Raw genomic sequence first — 17,586 nt, forward strand, 5'->3', positions numbered from 1 at the left:
ACAAATACAGTTCACACAAACTGATGAATAGTTGGAATAAAGTTTTTTGAATCCATTCTTTCCTTTACTATTTATGTGGTCTTTCCAGTACCACTAGCTGCCACACAACTTCCAAATAGAATATTTCCAACCCCATGCTTAACAGATCGCAAGATGTTCTTTTCATCAAATTTGCTCTTTTTTCATCTAAATACCTTTAGTAATTGTGGCCAAAGAAAACTTCATCTGTCAACAGTAGCAATCTCTGGCTAATCCAGATGCTGCGTCAGATGGTGAGTTTTGTGCTGCAGTCACAGATAAGGTTTCTCTCCCGTCATCCAGATTTGCATTTTATTGCTGCACATTGAACGGTGAACTATCACTTTTGTGTCAGACAAAGCTTCCTACAGCTTTTAGATTATATTTCAGGCTGGAAGCATTTTGACATGCCAGTGACTCAGTCTGTATGGATATAATAGGTGATGTTTAAAGAGCCTTACCTCTGAGTTGTTCTGTAACAGTAGGATAGGAAGCAATTCCACAGATAAAAAGGAGGACGCTGATGAAGAGGATGAGGCTCCGCTGCAGCCTGGATAACTGTTTCCATTTCTGCAGGAACGCAGAAGAGTGGGAGATAGAGAATGTTGCAAACTCTACTTAAGTCATGTAGAATTGCTTTTTCTGCAACAAAATGTGAACTTATTCACTGTGAACTAGATCTGCTGCAAAATTCTGAACAGAAGTATAGTGCTGCCATGCTCATTTATTATAATGAGCAATCAAATAACCCAGTAATTTACTTTCTCTATAAAGCAATGAAGATCAGTGTTATGTTTTTAAATGTGCTCTATAAAATAATTGCCATAACTTGTGTTTAAGTAATGTGCATAACTGACTACCTATCTAATAACAGACCTTAGCTCACTGAAGCCTGTAATGATTAAATACTATGGACAAGAGATAATTTTGTTATTTGCAGCTCCCCACCCCAACTAATTTGGGAAAATATCTCAAATATGTGGGATCTCATTTCACCTATATATTTAAAGCAACACTATGTAGTTTTCTACCTTAAAATAACGTCTCTAAAATGATTTCAGTAGAACAAATCTTAACCAAATGAATTGGGGCAGTCGTGGCCTAATGGATAGGGGGTCGGATTTGTAACCCGAAAGTTGCGGGTCTGAGTCCCAGGACCGGCAGGAATCGTCGGTGGGGTGGGTTAATAGCCAGTGCTTTCTCCACCTTTAACCCTCTGGGGTCTAAATGGGTTTTGGGACCCTGGACAAATTATGACATGCCCTGACATTTGTGCTTTTTTCAGTGTCTTTTAAACATATTAATGGCTAAAGTCTGATAACATTGTAATAAGCACAAAATGGGCTACAATAATACGTGAGCAGCAAGTCTATACATGATTGTGTTCTTCACTAAGCATGCATAAGCACTGTTCTCTCAAAAACTACAATGTTTTAGTCATTGAAATAAGACCATAAAACAAATACAGAACATTGATCCACAAGACTTTGGAGACCTGCATGTTGTTGTCTTTTTCACTCATTCACAGTAAACAACACACTGAGGTAAATTTTCTAAGACACTTTTTGTCCAGAAAGGCCATATGCAAGAAGGTGTGTCTGAGAATGAAGTCGTGATTTACCTGAGAAGACAAAAGACGCACTGAACGACCAGACAAAGACGCACATAATGAGCCTTTCAGTCAATGTAGCTGAGAAGGGAGTAGTGCAGCACAATACAAAACAATGCGGAGCCGAACGTTCGTCATTTGAGTTAAAATCAGTGTTTTTACTCTGAGGACAAACTAAACTATTTGTCTCTGTGTAGAATATAAGAAGCGCTTCTTCACCTGCGTAATGCGCCATCATCCAAACGCGCAGAAAAAGTGAGTAAATTCTATGATGAAGTTTGGCGTTTTATGTCATTTCTCGGGAGCATGCACATATTTACCTGGTTCACCTGAGATTATTTACACGTAAACAGTGAACAGAGTACAAGGCGCATTACCTGTAATGAGGTGAGACAGGAAAAAACGGACTTCTCCTTACGTTCATACAGATTAAATAAAAAGTGATGATTTGTTTTTGACTTGAATTGTTTCACTCAAAAGAAAACATTTCAAGCTTTCTAGTCATATGTTTCTTATTTTTATGTGGCAAGTATTCGCTGAGATTCTGGTTGTTTTATTTACATGTCTGTGAAGAGAAATGACAGAGACAGAAAAGACAGACAGCGCACCCTGTCGGCTTTCTTTATTTAATAAAAGCACAGCGTTTTGTTGTTATTATGATGGTATACATCTAAAAGTAGACCCTTTACAGATTTGAATGATATATTGCTTTTATCTGTACGATCAGAATTGATGGAGTAATTTAAGTTTGTTTCGGCGTTATCAGTAGAATATGCGTCAAAACTCGCCGGCGCATTCATAGACCCCAGAGGGTTCATACCTTAGGCACCGAACCCCCAACTGCTCACTGGCCACCCCACTATGTGTTCACTGCTGAGTGTGCGCACTTTGGGTGGGTTAAATGCAGTCGAGCCATTTTCACTTTCAATTCTACCGCCACTGCAGCTTGAGTGGGTTGCAACAGCACTATGCAACTTTCGTGATCGGGGCCTACCTGAACACGGAAGTTGCCCCGCCATCTGCTGCCAGCACAAGAGTGCGACCTGCTTTATGGCATACGTCACGTTTTACTCACAGCCTGAGTTATAGATAACAGCCAGCTATAAGACGAAAATATCTAATATGGTATATTCAAAACCAACGCCATGGCAAAGCCCGCCAAGAAACCAGAAAGGGTTTTGTCAGAGAAGTCTAAGAAAAGAAATAGAGTGATCGGACACAAGCCCAAACAGACGACAGTATTTACGAAACTGGTAAGAGACAATTGCGCTTCTCAACCAGATGGGGGAAACCATGAGCAAAAGTTACATAGGGTTGCTTTAATGAAAAGATAAAGTAACAGAAACTTGAACTTGGAATGAAGTCCTTTATGATACTTGGAGAGCTGATGTACAAATTATTGGAGTAAATTCTACATATTTCATCATGGCTAACCCTCAGGGGTTGATGAACCCGCCGGCGTGTTTTGTGGCATCTTCTCCTGATAACACCGAAACAAACTTACAGTATCTCACAGAAGTGAGTACACCCCTCACATCTTTGTAAATAATTTATTATATCTAATGTGACAACAATGAAGAAATGACACTTTGCTACAATGTAAAGTAGTGAGTGTACAGCTTGTATAACAGTATAGATTTACTGTCCCCTCAACACACAGCCATTAATGTCTAAATCGCTGGCAACAAAAGTGAGTACACTCCTAAGTGAAAATGTACAAATTGGGCCCAAAGTGTCAATATTTTGTGTGACCACCATTATTTTCCAGCACTGCCATAACCCTCTTGGGCATGGAGTTCAGCAGAGCTTCACAGGTTGCCACTGGAATCCTCTTCCAGTCCTCCATGATGACATCACAGAGCTGGTGGATGTTAGAGACCTTGCACTCCTCCACCTTCCGTTTGAGGATGCCCCACAGATGCTCAATAGGGTTTAGGTCTGGAGACATGCTTGACCAGCCCATCACCTTTACCCTTAACTTCTTTAGCAAGGCAGTGGTCATCTTAGAGGTATGTTTGGGGTCGTTTTTCATGCTGGAATACTGCCCTGTGGCCCAGCCTCCAAAGGGAGGGGATCATACTCTGCTTCAGTATGTCACAGTACATGTTGGCATTCATGGTTCCCTCAATGAACTGTAGCTCCCCAGTGCCAGCAGCACTCATGCAGCCCCAGGCCATGACACTCCCACCACCATGCTGTAGGCAAGACACACTTTTCTTTGTACTCCTCACCTGGTTGCCGCCAGACACGCTTGACACCATCGGAACCCAATAAGTTTATCTTGGTCTCATCAGACCACAGGACATGGTTCCAGTAATCCATGTCCTTAGTCTGCTTGTCTTCAGCAAACTGCTTGCGGGTTTTCTTGTGCATAATGTTTAGAAGAGGCTTCCTTCTGGGACGACAGCCATGCAGACCAATTTGATGCAGTGTGTGCGACGTATGGTCTGAGTACTGACAGGCTGCTCCCCCACCCCTTGAACCTCTGCAGCAATGCTGGCAGCGCTCATATGTCTATTTCCCAAAGACAACCTCTGGATATGATGCTGAGCATATGCACTCAACTTCTTTGATCGACCATGGTGTTATGACCCTAGGGGTCATTATGTGTGGGTGGTTGTGTGTTATTGGCCCTCCCCCTTTACGTGTGTGTGTATGTGTGTGGGTGTGACGGAGGACGGAGTGGGCGTGGACGTAGGACGCCCGTGGATTGGACTTCCGGGATTGGTCCAACACTTCCCGGAAGGACTATAAGAAGCCCAAGGACTGCTGTTCGAGAGAGCTATTCTCCCACCTTTGCCATCCCCAGCTATTTGTTAAAGATTTCGATTTTGAGTGAATTAGTTAGTGATTAGATTTTTGTTTCGGTTTTGTAAGTTTAGTATCGATAGGATTTTCGTTATTTAGATTAGGAATACTTAGATATTTAGGTTACGTTTGTGTTTTGTTTTCTCCTGTTTGTTTTAGGAGTTTCCAGGCTAGCGACCTGTGATTTTGTGTTATTTCTTTTGATTGAGATCGTAGGGCTATTGCAGCGTTTCTGTTATTGATTTTCGTTTGTTTGATATCGTAGGGCTGACGGAGCGTTTTTATTTGAGTAGGGCTAAATTAGCGTTTTGTTTGTTTTGAACATTCTGTTTTGTATTCTGTGTTTTCAACAGAATAAATATTCTTGTTAAATGTAGTTCGTCTAGTTCGTGTTTGTTGAGAGTGGAAGAGGTTTGGAGGAAAACTCCACAATCGTGTTACGCTCCGGCAACCCCTAGGCTGGGGCGTAACAATGGCGAGGCCTGTTCTGAGTGGAACCTGTCCTGTTAAACCACTGTATGGTCTTGGCCACCGTGCTGCAGCTCACTTTCTGGGTCTTGGCAATCTTCTTATAGCCTAGGCCATCTTTATGTAGAGAAACCATTCTTTTTTTCAGATCCTCTGAGAGTTCTTTGTCATGAGGTGCCATGTTGATCTTCCAGTGATCAGTATGAGAGACTGAGAGCAATAACACCAAATTTAACACACCTGCTCCCCCATTCACACCTGAGACCTTGTAACACTAACGAATCACATGACACAGGGGAGGGAAAATGGCTAATTGGGCCCAATTTGGACATTTTCACTTAGGGGTGTACTCACTTTTGTTGCCAGCAGTTTAGACGTTAACCCTCTGGGGTCTGAGGGGGTTTTTGGGGCCTGGACAAATTCTGACATGTCCTGACATTTGTGCTTTTTTCAGTGTTTTTTAAACATATTAATGTCTAAAGTCTAATAACACTGTAATCAGCACAAAATTGGCTACAATAATATGTGAGCTTCAAGTTTATACATTATTGTGTTTTTGAGAAAAAAGTGGTTATGCATGGCTAGTGAAAAACTACAATTTTTTACTCACTGAAATAAGACCATAAAACACAAACAGAACTTTGGTTCACAAGACTTTGGAGACCAGCATGTTGTAGGCTAAAGTGTTTACTTCAGAGTGCTGTGAATGTCATCTTGTTCACACATTCACAGAAAACAATACACTGATTTAAATTTTCTAAGACACTTTTTGTCCAGAAAGGTCATATGCAAGAGGGTGTGTCTGAGGATGAATAGTCATGTGATTTACTGAGAACACAAAAGACGCACTGAACGTCCAGACAAAGGCGCGCATAATGAGCCTTTCAGTCAATGTAGATGGGACGGATTAGTGCAGTACAATACAACACAATGAGGAGCCAAACGATCCTCATTTGAGTTAAAATCAGTGTTTTTACTCTGAGGACAAGCTAAAGTATTTGTCTCTGTGTGGAATGTAAGGAGCGCCGCTTCACGTGCGTAACGCGCCATCATCCAAACGGGCCGAGAAAGTGAGTAAATTCTATGATGAAGTTTGATATTTTGTGTCATTTCTCGGGGGCGTGCACATATTTACCTGGTTCACCTGAGATTATTTACATGAGAACAGTGGACAGTGTACAAGGCGGGACCGCATTACCTGTAATGAGGTGAGACAGGAAAAAACGGACTTCTCCTTACATTCATACGGATTAAATCAAAAGTGATGATTTGTTTTTGACTTGAATTGTTTCACTCAAAAGAAAACATTTCAAGCTTTCTAGCCATATAATTCTTATTTTTATGAGCCAAGTATTCGCTGAGATTCTGGTTGTTTTATTTACGCGTCTGTGAAGAGAAATGGCAGAGACAGAAAAGTCAGAGAGCGCACCCTGTCGGCTTTCTTTATTTAAAAAAAGCACAACGTTTTGTTGTTATTATGATGGTATACCACTAAAACTAGACCCTTTACAGATTTGAATGATATACTTCTTTTATCTGTACGATCAGAATTGACGGAGTAATTTAAGTTTGTTTCGGCCTTATCAGAAAAAGATGCGTCAAAACGCGCCGGCGCGTGCGTCGACCCCAGAGGGTTAATGGTTGTGTGTTGAGATATTTTGAGGGGACAGCAAATTTACACTGTTATACAAGCTGTGCACTCACCACTTTACATTGTAGTAAAGTCATTTTTTCAGTGTTGTCACATGAAAAGATATGATAAACAAAAATGTGAGGGGTGTACTCACTTCTGTGAGATACTGTAAATTACTTTTGATCGTACAGGTAAGTCAAGTCAAGTCAACTTTATTTATAAAGCACTTTACATACAGCAACCACTGACCAAAGTGCTGAACATAAGAAAAATCCAACTAGAATAAAATACAATAACAAGAATTGAAATACTAAAAATAATTAATATTAATAATAATTAATCAATATTAATAATAATTAAAATAGTTAATAAATAATTGAATAAATTAAAACATATAGCCACAACTAAACATGAATATAAACAACAACTCATGCTGGATCAAAAGCCAAGGAGAATAGGTGGGTCTTGAGAGCAGATTTAAAAATGGGCAGTGAAGAGGCCTGTCTGATGTGAAATGGCAACGAATTCCAGAGTTTAGGAGCTGCAACGGAAAAAGCCCTATCCCCCCTGAGCTTCCGCTGTGTCCTCGGCACCTCCAGAAGCAGCTGCCCAGCCGATCTGAGCGGCCGGGAAGGAGAGTGCAAGTGTAGTAGCTCAGAGAGGTAGGGAGGGGCAAGTCCATTTAAAGGCTTAAAAACAAATAAAAGAATCTTAAAATAAACTCTAAAATGAACAGGCAGCCAGTGCAGTGAGGATAACACAGGGATAATGTGCTCTTTCTTTCGTGTACCAGTTAAAAGGCGTGCGGCAGCATTTTGCACCAGCTGTAGACGAGACAATGTGGACTGACTAACACCAACATATAGAGAGTTACAATAGTCCAGCCGAGTTGTAATGAAAGCATGAATTAAAGTTGTGAAGAGCTCTTTTGATAGAATGTTTTTTATCTTCGCTAAACGTCTCAGCTGAAAGAAACTGGATTTTACCACTGCACCGATCTGACTGTCCAGTCTAAGATCGTTATCTAACCTAAAACCCAGATTTGTGACAACAGGCTTTCCAAATTGTGCCAGAGGGCCCAAGTCCAAAGGAAAAGACCCACTGGTGCCACCCGGACCAAAAATTATTACCTCCGTCTTATTTTCATTAAAATTTAAAAAGTTAACCGCCATCCAGGCTTTTACTTCTTCTAGGCAAACAACCAGAGTTTGTATGGAGTAGGCATCCTTGCCTATGTGTCAATTTTATGCTTTCTAAGAATGGAGCCAAGAGGCAGGAGATACAGAGAAAATAGCAAAGGCCCAAGGTAAGAGCAATGTATCATTTGAATCTGTAAAGGGTCTAGTTTTGTTTGTATACACTCATAACAACAAATCGCTGTGCTTTTGTAAAATAAAGAAAGCAGACAGGGCGCGCTCTCTGTCTTCTCTGTCTCTGTCACTTCTCTTCAGAGACACGTAAATAAAACAAGTCGAAAACAAATCACTTTTTATTTAATCCATATGAAAGTAAGGAGCGGTACGGTTTCTCCTGTCTCACCTCATTATAGCTAATGTGACTGAGCTGTCACTGTCACTGAGCTCACTGTTCATATGGAAATAATCTGAGGTGAGCCAGGTAATTATGTACACACCCCCGAGAAATGACAAAACGTCAAGTTTCATCATAGTTTCATCTGCACGTTTGGATGATGGCACAGTACACGGGGGTAGAAGCGCTTCATATGGTTCCAGACAGCGACGAAGAGTTTACTTTGTCCTCAGAGTAGTGATGGGAAGCTTTATGGGATGGGAAAATCGAAGCTTTATGAAGCACTGAACCACTTTGAGACAACTGCCCTGAAAACAACACACTGCTTCGAAGCATTTGATACAGTCAGAAGAGTGACATCTGCTGGCTGGCTTTGATGGATCTCACATTCTATCTTTGTCTGAGGCTTTAATAAAAGTTATTTTGTCAAAGGTGTGTGTTATGACCCTAGGGGTCATTATGTGTGAATTTGTGGTATGTGTGGTTGTTAGTTCTCTCCTCCCCAGCCTGTGTAGGTGCGTATGTGAGTGTGAAAGGAAAGGGGCGTGGACCAGTGGAGTTCGTGATTGGTCGGGTCTAGCGGACCTGACGCTGCTGATTGGTTCAACCTTCCGGGATGACGATAAGAAGCTGCGACCGAGTCCCGGAAGAGAGAGCTCTTCTCTGATCTCTACCGCGCCCAAGCCAGCTAGAGTCGTGACCGTCGTTGGGAGAAAACATTTGGAAGTTGTTTGTAAATTATTTCGTGAAGAAAAGTTTGTAGAGTTTATTTTGGACAAGGATGTTTGATAACTCACACCCTGTACATAGCGTGCACTGTTTATTTCTTTGTTAACTGGTCAGAAGACGTCTAGGTGTTTTTGTTTTCATTTTTCCCCTGCTTGTTTTGGGTAGGAGTCCAGGGAAAGGAACCCTGTGATTTTCTTTTCTTTTGTTGATTTTCTTTATTAGAGAACGTAGGGCTATTATAGCGTTTTTGTTAGTAGTTTCCGGTTACGCCGTTGTTTCAGTTTCTGTGTTGTTATTTGTAAATAAATATCTTTTCTTTAAGAGTTAGTAGTCGTGAGGGTTTTTGTTGAGAGCGGTAGAGTTTTCGGAAGGAAACGCACCGGTAACCCCTAGGCCGGTCGTAACAGTGTGTCATTGTTTTTGTCTTTGCATAATGCAATATTTAAAGATGTTTGTACAACAGGCAGCCTTGATGAGGCAAATATGTGTAATAGTAAAATTGTATTGATAGTATTTTGATGCTGGTGCTTATGCAACTTCGTTTTTTATGTTATAAATGGGGTATTTCAGTGACTTTGGCATTTGTGTGGATTCAAAGATTTTTATTTAGAAAAATAATTTCTACAGTTTTAATCTAATTTAATGATCTAATTTAATCTGCTCCTTTTGTGGATCACTACCTCTCCAGCTTTGGAGAAGACCCACTCGCATGGCACTGATGTAGCTGACATGTGAGCCAGAAGTAGCAAGATTTGAGATAAATAGGAAATTAAAAATATTAAAAAAGTACTGAGTGGAATAGAACTATGACGCTACAAAGACTATAAGTATATACAATATGTGTCTATGGGTATGTACAGTATATGGACATCACTGGATATATAAATAAATACCAGGTAAAGTGACTACAGTATATTGCACTGATGTGATTTACATTATACTACACTATTGTACATGATTACAGTAGATGGATGACAAATGTACAGCAGTGATCATTGTAGAGTCTGACAGCAGCAGAAAGGAAAGACCTGCGGAATCTCTCCTTCACACAGCGAGGGTGAATCAGTCTATCACTGAAGCTGCTCTCCAGGGCAGACAGGACGTCCTGCAGGGGGTGAGACTCATGGTCCGGCATAGATGTCAGTTTAGCCAGGACCCGTCTGTCCCCCATCTCCCTCAAAGAGTCCGGAGGACTGCCTAGGACAGAGCTGGACTTCTTGATGACCTTGTCCAGCTTCTTCCTTTCCCTCTCTGTGATGCTGCTGCTCCAGCAGACCACACCATACAGGATGGCTGATGCCACCACACAGTCATAGAAGGTCCTCAGGAGTGCCCCCTTCACCCCATAAGACCGCAGTTTCCTCAGGAGGCAGAGTCGGCTCTGGCCCTTCCTGTACAGTGCATCTGTGTTATGAGTCCTGTCCAGTTTGTTGTTCAGATGAACACCCAGGTACTTATAAAAGTCCACTCTCTCAATGTCTATTCCCTGGATGTTCACTGATGAGGGGAGAGTAGACCAACATCTGCGGAAATCCACCACCATCTCCTTGGTCTTCCCCGCGTTGATGAGGAGGTGGTTCCGCTGACACCAGTCCACAAAGTCCTGCGTCAGTCTTCTGTACTCCACGTCATCGTCGTCCGTGAGGAGTCGTCAGAGAACACAGCTGTCTGTGTTGTGTCTGAAGTCTGCAGTGAAGAGGGTGAAGAGGAAGGGGGCCAGGACGGTCCCCTGGGGGGCCCCCACACTGCAGGTCAGGATGTCAGACACACTGTCCCGGGCTCTCACAAACTGCGGTCGGTTTGTGAGGTAGTCCAGGATCCACTCCGCCAGGTCAAAGTCCATGCCAGCCTTCTCCAGTTTCTCCCTTAAAAGCACCGGCTGTATTGAATGCGCTGGAGAAGTCAAAGAACAGAATTCTCACAGCACTGCCAGGCTTCTCCAGGTGTGCCAGACTACGGTGAAGCAGGAAGATGATGGCGTCCTCCACTCCGATGCCGGGTCGGTAGGTGAACTGCAGCGGGTCCATCACTGAGCTCACCACGGAGCGGAGGTGGAACAGGACCAGTCTCTCCAGTGTCTTCATCAGATGGGACGTGAGAGCCACCGGCCTGAAGCTGTTGAGGTCTTTAGTGTGCGGTGTCTTGGGCACTGGTACCACACAGGAAGTCTTCCAGAGCTGTGGTACCACCCTCAGCTTGAGGCTCAGGTTGAAGACATGCTCCATAACTCCACACAGTTTGTCTGTGCAGGACTTAAGGAGCCTGGAGCTGATGCCATCTGGTCCAGCTGCCTTCCTAGCCTTGATTCTCCTCCATTCACTTCTCACCTAGGATGGTGTGAGGGACAAGGAAGGGTGGGGGGTAGTGTGCTGGAGGGGTGGGTGAGTCCATGGAGCTTTGAAGTGGTGGGGTGATGGGGTGGGCCTGAGGTGTGAAAGGCTGAGGGAGTGGGGCATTGTCCAGGTGCCGGGGAGAAGGCCTGCAGCTGCGTGGGGGGAGGAGAGGGTGATTGATCAAACCTAAGGAAATGCAGATTTAGATCGTTAACCCATTGCAGATCCCCTTCAGCCTGGGCATGGGGTGCTTTGAAAACTGAGATGGTCTTTAGGTTCCGCCACACTCCAATGGTGTTCTGCTGCTGCAGCTGCTCCTCCATCTTTCTCCTGTAGCTGGCCTTCCCCTCTCTGATCTTCCTCCTCAGCTCCTTCTGTACAGTCCTCAGCTCCTCCTTGCTCCCTGATCTGAAAGCTCTCTTCTTCTCCTTCAGTAGAGCTTCTATATCAGGGGTAATCCATGGCTTGCTGTTTGAAAAACATCGTACAGTCCGGGAGGGTACAGTGTTTTCGAAGCAAAAGTTTATGTAGTCCGTGATGCAGTCTGTAATGGCGTTGACATCCTCCCCATGTGGGTCGTAGAGCTCTGTCCATACAGTGGTGTTAAAGCAGTCCCTCAGAGCCTCCTCGCTCTCAGTAGTCCACCTCTTCACCACACGTGGCACCACAGGCTGCCTGTGCACAACAGGTTTATACACAGGATGAAGATAGACAATGTTGTGGTCAGCTCTCCCCAGGGGAGGGAGAGAGGATGAAGAATATGCCTCCTTGGTGCTGGCATAGAACAAGCCCAGTATTTTATTGTCTCTGGTGGGGCAGGTGACATACTGGGTGTATGTAGGCAGAGCAGATGTGGGAGACGTGTGGTTGAAGTCTCCAGAGATGAGGAAGAGGGCCTGTGGGTGCTGTGTCTGGAGCCTGCTAGTGATGGAGAGCAGCGTGTCACAGGCTGTGTCTGCGTTAGCAGAGGGAAGCACGTACACGCACTATCACAATGACGTGCGTAAACTCCCGTGGCAGGTAGTATGGCCGCATGCTAACTGCTAACAGTTCAATGTCTCTGCTGCACAATTGCTCCCTCACTGTACAGTGTCCTGGTTTGCACCATCTGACATTAACAAACACAGCCAGACCTCCTCCTTTCCTCTTCCCACTGTCCCCTGTCCTGTCCGCGCGCAGATAAAAGTTATCCAAAGAAATCCTTATCCTTAAGCACCTCCGCCGGGATCACATGCCTGTCCTGGGGGAACACTACAGCTAGTGCTGGGCGATAAAACGGTATCAGTATTTATTGACGGTACACCATTGTCGATAACGATAAAAAAAAAGTTCGGTATGAAGCGCTATAATTTTACTAAAATGCGGCTGGCTGAGCGCGCTCCTTGGCTGAATCTCAACAGCCTATCAGATGTTCCCATGAATGAGCGTGCTATGAGTGACAAGCAAACAGCCAATAAGCTTAAGCAGCCACGCTGCGTTGCTCTCGGTTTGGGTTGCCCCCTCAGGGCAGAACAACACGCGAAAATGAGTGCCGTGCCTAGCAGCAGTGAGGAGATTGTGAATAAAAAAGGACGTATCAGCTCGCCTGTGTGGCAGTTTTTTGGTTTCTTTTCTTCCGACCAACACCAGAACAATGTTGTGTGTAAGCTTTGCAAAAAAACCGTCCCGGCCAAGTATGGAAACACAAGTAGTTTATTTCATCATCTCAACCACTTCCATCCTTTGGAATTTGAAGCATGTCGTCCCTCCACCTCGGATCAAAAAACAGCCCAGAAGCAGTCAACGATAGAGAGGTACTCGGCAACAATGCCTTATGAAAAATCCTCCAAGCGATACAATGATATAACCCAAGCGATCGCATACTACATTGCCAAAGAAATGCTACCACTTAGCGTGGTAGAAAAGTCAGGCTTCAAAAGACTTCTTAATGTGGTTGATCCCCGCTATGTTGTCCCGGGCCGCAAGTATTTTACACAGACTAAAATTCCAACACTTTATTTGGAGTGTAGAAAAGCAGCTGTCCACCGTCTCATATTTTGCAACGACCGCAGACATCTGGACAAGCCGCACGTGTGACCCGTACATTAGCTTAAGTGTACATTTCATTGACGATAACTGGAATCTAAAGAGTAAATGCTTGGAAACCGCATATTTTCCCGAAGACCACACGGGTGAATTTATTGCGCAAAACCTAGCTGATGCGCTGCTCTCATGGGGTCTGAAAGCAACCAAGTTTGCATCACGACTGACAGAGGGGCGAATTTAGTGAGAGCCGCTTCACTCAACAACTGGACTCGGTTGCAGTGTTTTGGCCACCGCTTACACTCAGCTATCGGTGAGTAGAGTTGTTAATAGTTGCATCATCCACATATAGTTTCTTTGGATGTGTTTGTAGGAACACTAATATGAATATAAAATTAACTAGAAATACACAGTTAAAACATAGACAATTATTCTTGCACTCCTTGCAGGGTTTTAATAATTAAACTGTAATTTTATTATTTTTGTGTTTTACAGTTTTACTCTTTCATATTTATTTTCCTCCCAAAATTTTGTTTGTATTTTGTGTATATATTTAAGTTGCTTATACTTGACATCTTTCTTTTCTTTTTCTTTTTCTTTCAGTTTCTATTTTCAAAAGAGTTGAAAGGGCTGTTGGTATGTGTAAGAGAGTGGTTGCAGCATTTTCTTATTCATGGAAGAAAAAGAGAGATCTGGCAGCAGCTCAGGAAAAATTCAATCTCCCCAAACATCAGCTTGTCACAGAGTCACCCACCAGGTGGGGCTCACGCCAGAAAATGGTTGCAAGAGTGCTGGAACAACAGAAGGCTATTGCTGAAGTCCTGGCTTCGGACAGAAGCACCCGACACTTGGTTCCTACCTGGCAGGACACTGATGTCTTAGAATCTGTGCATGAAGCACTAAGTCCCTTACTGGAGTTCACAGATTCTCTTTCTGGGGAGTCATATGTGACTGTGTCATATGTGAAGCCTGTTCTCCAGCTGCTGAGAACAAAACTACTGTGTGCTAGTGAACGGGACACTCAACTCACAAAAGACTTTAAAACCAAAATCATGGCATACCTTGATGAAAAATATGCAGACCAGGTCACTGATCACCTACTTGACATGGCAACATTAGTAGATCCAAGATTCAAAGCTCAATACATCAAGCCAGACAAGGTAGAAGCCATTAAAACACGGGCACTGGCTGAAATTATGGATGATGACCAAGGCCTACACCAGGAAGAGGCTCTGGGTGAAACAGAAGCAACTGGTGCAGAGGGAGGAGCTGCTGCTGAACCACAACCACCTCCACCACTGAGTATGAAGAAGCAAAGGAAGTCTTTAGGGAGTTTCTTTAAGAGTCAAAACGCTAGCGCAGATGCCTTACCTCTCACTGAAAGACAAAGGGTACAGAGTGAGCTGGAAAGCTACCTGATGTCCCCTGACGCTGACAGTGAGTCTGAACCACTGGAGTGGTGGAGGCTACATGAGCGCAACTTCCCAAGAGTGAGCAAGCTTGCAAAAAAATACCTGTGCATCCCAGCCACCAGCACCCCCTCAGAAAGAATTTTTAGCATAGGGGGTAATGTAGTCACATGTAATCGGGCAGCATTAAAACCAGAGAGAGTGAACCAACTTGTCTTTCTTGCTCACAATTTGTAATGTTGCAATGTATATGTGAATAATGATGGTTGGTTCCTCTGCTTGAAAGCTCAGATTTGATTATCATAATTTGTTTTGTTTACAGAGTTTGAGGTTTACTGTGTATCGTTATTATTGACATTTTACAGATGTTGATCTACCTCAACGTTTGCTTTGATTGTTCAGTGTTTACACTTTACCATTGCACACACTTTGTAACATTTTATTTATTAAGTCTCTAACACTTATTTTTATTTTATTATAAGATATAAGAGACAAGATATTTTTGTTTACATTTTTTTGTTTTTGACTATTAAAACTATGTGCCTTAGAAATGTTGGTAAATTAAAATAAAGTGGTTAAATTCAAACATTTTTTTCTACTTCATTTATAAATGATTGTTAAATATAAAAAAATTTAAATAAAATAATAATTATCGATACCGAATGATATGAATCATTATATCGTGATTATTTTTTTTGCTGTATCGCCCAGCCCTAACTACAGCGCTCCGCAGCGCGATCAGCTGTTCCCTGGTGTAAACAAAGGGCACACAGGGTCCAACACACATCATGGCTGAAATCTTGGATCCAAGCAGCATAATTGTTCGGAAAATGCCAGATTTGTGTAGAACTTAGCTATGTAATAAATATATAGAAAAAAATATGCAAAAACGACAAGATAAAAAAAGTTAGAAAGAGTGATAAGACGCAGGAGCTGTTGCAACCAGCAGCCGGCTCGCACCAGCGCCGGAAGTTCCTAATCTCCTCCTCTCAAAAAACCCACGGTTTGAGCAGTGACTCAGACCTTTTAAAGCCTATTGAAAAGCATATTGAAAAGCTCAGCTCCTTCAAAATTCCCGCAAAGCAGCTCGACACGTCATGTGACGTAACGAGGCGTCGCTCGCAGCGGTCACGTGATTTTGGGCATGTTGAAGTAGGGATCGAAACACTGCTCAGCGACACTTCCGGTTCAAAAGATCGATACTGTATCGAGCAGACGGGCTCGAGCGTCCCATCACTACCTCAAAGGAAAAGCGCGACTCAGATGACGAACCTTTGCATCTACATTGCATTGCAGTAAGTAATTCCCTCTCAGCCACATTCCTGACTGTCCAGAGCCCCAAAACACCCTTAGACCACAAAGGGTTAAAACACCCATCTTTACATTACAGCACAGAAAAGAAGCAAATCATTATCATTAATCAGATCCACAATAACTCTCCATAGATGTAGTGGAAAGCGCTAGCCTGACCCAGCACTAGAAAAAGTAGGACACAAGAAATGATGTCAGGTGGTAAAAGGGTGAACAACCATAGCAGCATGAAACTGTGAGAAGAGAACAGCCTTTATGAGCAATTGACCCACACGACCCACTTACCCTCCACCAGGACTGCCTCCTCCACTTCTTATTGTTATTGTAACATCCTTGTCCAGCAAAGCTTATAGATACATAGTCCTGTTGTGATTGTGGGTGCATTTTGGAACCCCGTCCTGGAGAAAGAGACACATCGAAGTGCACTTTGAGCGAGAGGACAGGTGTATGGAAATGGCATACATAGGTATTAACTGGTATTAACACCAGCTACAGGCGAACAAAATGCAACTAGCTTACCATATGGGCCTGGCAGGCAGAGATAGGTGTAGTTGTGGTATGATTAACGTTAGCCAAGTTACAAACTAACTGTGACACATTAAAAGCAGAGGTTCACCTGACATGGTAACAACTTCAATTGCTGTAAGCCAGGTTAAACTCACACACTTAATACTGGCAACGTTAATATGTTGCGAAAGCTCGTGTCTCTACTGAAACGTAACAGTAACGTAACAGTACAGCTAACGTTAACTATGTAGCTAAGTATTAAGCATTTAACCAGACATCTGTAAATGTCACCATACAACGCCAAGCTTAATCAACAAGCAGATTCAATCAACAGAATAAGCCTACTTTCAAGCCAATGAAACGTAAGAATAACACTATTTTACTTTTCACACCGAGGGTGAACTGCTATGAGGCTGCGGTGTAACGTTTGCGGCTACGTCGCCTGTCCCTCACAGGTTCGAAGTCATGTTCTGGCGTATTCACAACCTCACTGTGGACCGCGGCATGGTTTGAGGCCTAAAGCAACCGATATGACCGATGAATAATCGCAAAATAAATTCAAGGTACAGGTACACAAGCTACACATTCTTTGAAAAATGTGTCGCTAATGTATGGACTGAAAGGGCACAGAGGAAAATTAAAACCTGTAACTGACATTAACGTTACCTTAGAAAGTCTGATGTGCAACCAGTATAGTTGGCCACCAGAAGAGTAACAGCACTCAGGGTGTTAGCTAGCGGTTAGCTAAACGTTAACAAAAAATAACGTCGGGGATCTCATCATGTTTAAAGCACTCCACAGATACTATTAACCAGATGTATGTTACAGATAGTGCTCATTTTAATCTAGAAAAGAGAAACCTACTAGTTAAACGTCATTCACTTGTAGCGTTAAATGCGATGCTGCTCTCTGATAACAAACATGATTCAGTTGCATCCATGGTGCCTTCAGTGACTTCTCGAAATACTGTAAATCTCAGCACTAGTATAGACATGGGTCGCTTGAAGATATTGTTCCAAAAAGAGGTAAATTCAAAACACTCGGGATTTATATATTTAAATATACTTATTACATGTATGCTTAATTTTACAACTGAAAAGTACATGTTTTAACATACAATATAGACTACATCAAAACTAAGCAATATCATGAACATGTTCAGTAACTCATAACCGTATAATTTTACCATAATTAATATTTTTAAGCTTG

General features: G+C 42.8%; 1 protein-coding gene across 6 annotated transcripts in view; it reads right to left on the minus strand.

Annotated features, from left to right (window-relative positions):
- The window catches only part of man1b1b (mannosidase, alpha, class 1B, member 1b), a 32,341-nt gene extending 15,008 nt beyond the window's left edge, over positions 1-17,333 (minus strand). For 2 of the 6 annotated variants that reach the window (XM_026311788.1, XM_026311797.1), the window contains exons 1-3: positions 17,044-17,325; positions 16,156-16,268; positions 480-588 (exon numbers count right to left, since the gene is read on the minus strand). In XM_026311788.1, coding sequence (XP_026167573.1) covers positions 480-588; positions 16,156-16,254 — 208 coding nt within the window. In that variant the 5' untranslated portion in view covers positions 16,255-16,268; positions 17,044-17,325. Of the gene's footprint in view, positions 1-479; positions 589-16,155; positions 16,269-16,389; positions 16,459-17,043 lie in introns of those variants that run through there. The other 4 variants (XM_026311765.1, XM_026311773.1, XM_026311755.1 and 1 more) reach the window with 4 other exon arrangements.
- Positions 17,334-17,586: the final 253 nt, after the last annotated feature.

The sequence above is a fragment of the Mastacembelus armatus genome, unplaced genomic scaffold (genome assembly GCF_900324485.2).
Source record: "Mastacembelus armatus unplaced genomic scaffold, fMasArm1.2, whole genome shotgun sequence".
Taxonomy (NCBI): Eukaryota; Metazoa; Chordata; class Actinopteri; order Synbranchiformes; family Mastacembelidae; genus Mastacembelus; species Mastacembelus armatus.